We start from the raw sequence: 4,916 nt of genomic DNA on the forward strand, positions 1-4,916 counted from the left end.
TGGCGCGCACTTTCCAGAGTGACAAATCCCTTTTCCATAACGCCTGCAGTCAGGAACGCTCCTTCTCTCCAGGAAACTCCTGGAGTATGGGATGAATATGCCTCGGCGCTCGTGTCTTATCAGACATCTGCTGACTCCTGCACGCTGGAAAGAAAAGCCCTGTGTGTGGTGCCTCATCGGGGGGGGGGGGGGGGATGGGGGGTGGGGGGGGGGGGGTTGGGGGGGTTCAGGGAAGGAGCGGTCAGAGAGGGTATTGTGGAAGTTTTTTTCCGTGATGAGGCGGCGGTGTGCAGACACATTGTTTCCAGGGCGTAATCAGCAGGGCCACACCTGGGGGCTGATGGGTAATTGAATTTGCAGAAAGGGAGCGCTCCGTGCCTGCTTGCCTCCGTGCTAATGTGTTTGCCCACATGCCCCCTCTCTCTCACTGGCTCCGTTCATTTGTTTCTTTCTCTACTGAATCCCTCTCTTTTACTCACTTTCAGCTTGGTAGGACAGATACAAGTCTAAAAGGACGGATACAAATCTACTCGTTTTTTTTCTTTGATGTCTTCCCTCTCCTTGATCCCCTACTCTTCTCTTACTTAAACTTTCATCCCCTCTCTCTCTCTCTCTCTCTCTGTACTTTCTCTTTGACCTCCTTCATGCGGTCCTCCTGTGTTTTCCTCTACACTGATATTCCTCTATCTGCCTTTCTTTTTATTTATTTTTTTCACTCCTCTCCTCTTCTCTCCTCTCTTTCCCCCTCCTGTTCTTTTGGAGGGCTCCTCCCAGCAGCTGCTCCTGTGCTATCTCTGACTCTTCACCTCAACAACACTCTAAACTCAGTTTGTCCTCTCTCTCTCTCTCTCTCTCTCTCTCTCTCTCTCTCTCTCCTCTCTCTCTCTCTCTCTCTCTCCTCTCTCTCTCTCTCTCACTCTCTCACTCTATGTGACCTAGCACAGCTGACCAGTGGATTTAAAATAGTGTGGAAACACAATCGATAGCAGCCTTGGCCTCTGAGACAGAGGTGTTTTGAGGCCATCGGCGGCTGCACATGCCGGACGCCCCGATCGTGCTTTGACTGTCTGTCTATGTTGTTGCCATCATGTATATTAGAAAGCTAGATACCACATATCCTACCGCCATCTTGGTGGGGGCAACAATCACTGGAGGCCAATGGAGAAACATGTGACTGACTGGAAATCAGACAGGTGTCTCTGATTGCCGGCAAGTGTTGCCCATAGACAGTAAAGGTGTAGCCCCCACCAATATGGCTGCTGTGTTCACGTGTGCCACCTAATAGAACTCGACGGACAATGCGGTATCTAGCTTTCTGATCTCTATGGTTGCCATGGCGCTGGTGCAGGTGACCCCAATCACCACAGGTGGCTCATTAGTGTTTAACTTGACATTTAGCACCACAGTGTGGCTTTTGCATGTCTAATCATGTGAGCGTGTTTCTGTCTCTCTCTCTCTCTCTCTCTCTGTGTGTGTGTGTGTGTGTGTGTGTGTGTGTGTGTGTGTGTGTGTGTGTGGCAGGTCGGAGGCCTGAAGCTGGAGGGCTGTAGCTTTGACGGAAACCGTCTGTCAGAGAACCAGCACGACTCCCCCAGCGTGTCCGCCGTGCCTTCCTGCTACATGGCCTGGATTCCACAGGTACTCAATCACTCATCTACTCATCCACACCCTCTCTCACTCACCCCCTGTCTCACCCTCTCTCTCTCTCTCTCTCTCTTTCCCTCTCTCTGCATCCTCTCAGTCTGTCCCACTGTTGTTGGAATAGCTACCTCCTTGCTCTCTCTCTCTCTCTCTCTTGCTCTCTCTCTCTCTCCCTCTCTCTCTCTCTCTCTCTCTCTGCATCCTCTCAGTCTGTCCCGCTGTTGTTGGAATAGCTACCTCCTTGCTCTCTCTCTCTCTCTCTCCCCTCTCTCTCTCTCTCTCTCTCTCTCTCTGCATCCTCTCAGTCTGCCCCCCCCCCGTTTCATTTTCTCTGTTTCTTTCACTACCTTTTCTCTCCATCTGTGTCTGTTTCTCTGTTTCTTTCACTACCTTTTCTCTCTATCTTTCTCTTGTCTCCATTCATCCTCTCCCTCCCTCCCTCCGTCCCTCTCTCCCTCCCTCCGTTGTGATGTGTCAGGCAGGCCTGTGGCGGCCAGTGCTGTCGGGCCTGCATGCCGCTCAGATTGCTCGTGGTCACCAGAGGTCATCTCTGTTGCCTTCCTCCGGGATGGTCCTCCTGTCGTCACAATGACAGTGAAATAAATGGCGTCCTTTTGTGGGACTCCCCCCCCCCCCCCCCCCTTTCTTCCTGCTCCTCGTTTTTATTTCTAGAAGTTTCATCACAGGGCACAGGAGGACTGTGTGTAAGACTGGCCGTCTGGTGTTGTGTTCCTCCTCAGATGTGTGCATCCCGATGTGTGTATGTGTGTGTTTGGAGTTTCTGAAAGCAGGTGTGCCTGTATGTGTCCAGGAGTTGGGGCTGTATACATGAATCTATATAACTCCTGTGTGTGTGTGTTTGTGTGTTGGAGCAGTACAGGCCCACAGTGGTGTACACCTCAAAGACTTTGCACACAACCAATGTGTGTCTGTGTTGTTAGTGCAGTAAAACACACACACACACACACACACACATACATTCCCTAGTCCCCAGTGTTCAGGAAGCCATAAATAAGACAGAAAAAGTCCAGTGCGTCACTGCCCTTTCTGCAACCCTCCCTCCCCAGGAGACAAACAGGGACAGTGCAGTGTGTGTGTGTGTGTGTGTGTGTGTGTGTGTGTGTGTGTGTTCTGTCCCAGATAGTGGGGGCAACAAAACACCCATAACGTTCTCTCTGTGCTGCATCTGCCAGCATCACTGCTTCTCACCTCTTAATGAGCGTGTGTGTGTGTTTGTGTGTGTGTGTGTGTGTGTATAGAATGTATGTGTGCTTGTGTGTAAGAGATTATGGAGCGCTGAACACATTCATAATGCAGCAGCACGTCTCGGCTGGCTTCTGCCAACATCTCAGCAGCCCCAGCCTCCCTAACAAGAGAGCCGCACTCTTCATTATCATACGAATTCCAGCAGAGCAAAGGAGAGGGTAGATAGATTATGTTACTTAGGTTACTTTGATGATGTTGGGGCTGCTGGATGCACTGTGTTTGAAGTAGTCGGTAACAATAGCTAATTATTCTCCTTCATCACAGCAACATCCAACATGTGTGGTTGTGTGTGTGTGTGCGTGTGTGTGTGTGTGTGTGTGTGTGTGTGTGTGTGTGTGTATGTGTGTGTGTGCGCCCTTCACTCCTCACACTGCTGTGAACTGCTGCATAAGACTGTGAACACACGTATGCTATACGCTGCTTCCATCTCTCTCCACCTCCCCTCTCCTCTCCTTCACCCCTCACCGGTACTCTCCTCCTATCCTCTCTCCTCCTCTCTCCTCTCATCTCCTCTCTTCTCCTCTCTCCTCTCCTCTCCTCCTCCCCTCTCCTCCTCCCCCTCTCCTCCTCTGATCTCCTCTCTCTCTACAGTAAAGGGTGCCGCATTGGAAAGGCAAGCATCTCTCTCTGTTCCAGCACCTCTGCATCAAAATCACAATCCGAATCACAATCACTGCTTAAATAAATCTGAGCTTGAATACATTCTGAATACATTCAGGAACTTTTTTCCCTCTCAGGAACTGTAGCCGTAGCCCTAGTTCAGGTATCATTAGCCCAACAGAACTATGCCACACGCACTCGGGTTAGATATCTTTAGGGGATCCTAAAGTAAGCACAAGGAAAGCCATTCAGTTCAATAGTCGGAACAATGTGTTAATGTTTCAGTGACAACGTGTTTACATTGGAGGCCTGGACCGGCACATTGTTTTACTGCTGTGCCAATGTTGTGTTAACATTGAGGTAACGTCTGTTATTGTTGTGCAGAGTGCGGCGGGCAGCTACAGCCCTGAAGAGTGCATCTCCCTGCCAGTGTACACCAGTGCTGAGCGCGTGCGTGTGGTCACCAACATCGACGTGCCGTGCGGCGGAAGCCCTGACCAGTGGATCCAGAGTGGCGCCGCCCTCTTCCTCACACAGCAGTGACCATCTACGACTGTGTGTGAGTGTGTGTGTGTGTGAAAGAGAGAGACGAAGAGACCAAAGCAAGTGGAGAACATACAGTACAGCACGTCCTCATTCATCCTCAATGCTGTTGTCTCTCTAGCAGTGAACACTTAATCAATTATTTTCATAAGCAGAGGAAGCATTACTTTTGTATGTGTTCTCTATGTGATGTCAGACAGATTGTATGTAGCACATTCCATACACTTCAGAACATTCAGCAGATACATTACATACTTTTGGATGGATTTCAGTGTGATGTATTTATGACCCTGTGGAATAAAGTTTTTATAGAAAGAGAAGGGTGTGTGTGTGTGTGTGTTCAGTTGGATTGATGAAGTCCTCAGGGACCGAGTACCATCTGGTCCAGAGATCAGTCAAAGTGGAAAGGAAATTAAGATTGATCTGGGATTGATTTGGTGTGTGTGTGTGTGTGTGTGTGCGCGTGCGTGTGTGAGACAGATCTAGACAGATAGTCAGACAGAGTGTGTGTGTGTGTTTGTCTGTCTGGGTGTATATAGAGATAGAGAACGTGAAACAGACTGAACATGTGTGTGTTTGTGAGAGAGACTGAGTAAAAGTCTGCCTGTGTGCCTGCTTGTATGTGTGTGTGTGTGTGTGTCTTATTGGAGAAGTAGGCTAATGTGAGTGCAAAAATGTGCTCAATCAAGACAATCTCTGCCTCAGTCAGCAAACTAAAAGCTCCTCACCCCACACTAGTGCACTGCTCACCAATAAACAGAGCCCTGCTTGCACATCCATCAGTATCACAGTCACACATGTACAACACGCACAGACACAAACACCTTTTCTAAACTACACACACTTCACACCTGTGTTTACAGCCT

At 49.5% G+C, this 4,916-nt stretch overlaps 1 protein-coding gene across 1 annotated transcript in view; it reads left to right on the top strand.

Annotated features, from left to right (window-relative positions):
* LOC121684578 (cytoplasmic dynein 2 heavy chain 1) overlaps positions 1-4,367 on the top strand; it is a 170,373-nt gene extending 166,006 nt beyond the window's left edge. The window contains exons 86-87 of the mRNA XM_042064637.1: positions 1,522-1,638; positions 3,892-4,367. Coding sequence (XP_041920571.1) covers positions 1,522-1,638; positions 3,892-4,050 — 276 coding nt within the window. The 3' untranslated portion in view covers positions 4,051-4,367. The remainder of the gene's footprint in view (positions 1-1,521; positions 1,639-3,891) is intronic.
* Positions 4,368-4,916: the final 549 nt, after the last annotated feature.

Source organism: Alosa sapidissima, chromosome 15, assembly GCF_018492685.1.
Source record: "Alosa sapidissima isolate fAloSap1 chromosome 15, fAloSap1.pri, whole genome shotgun sequence".
Lineage (NCBI taxonomy): Eukaryota > Metazoa > Chordata > Actinopteri > Clupeiformes > Clupeidae > Alosa > Alosa sapidissima.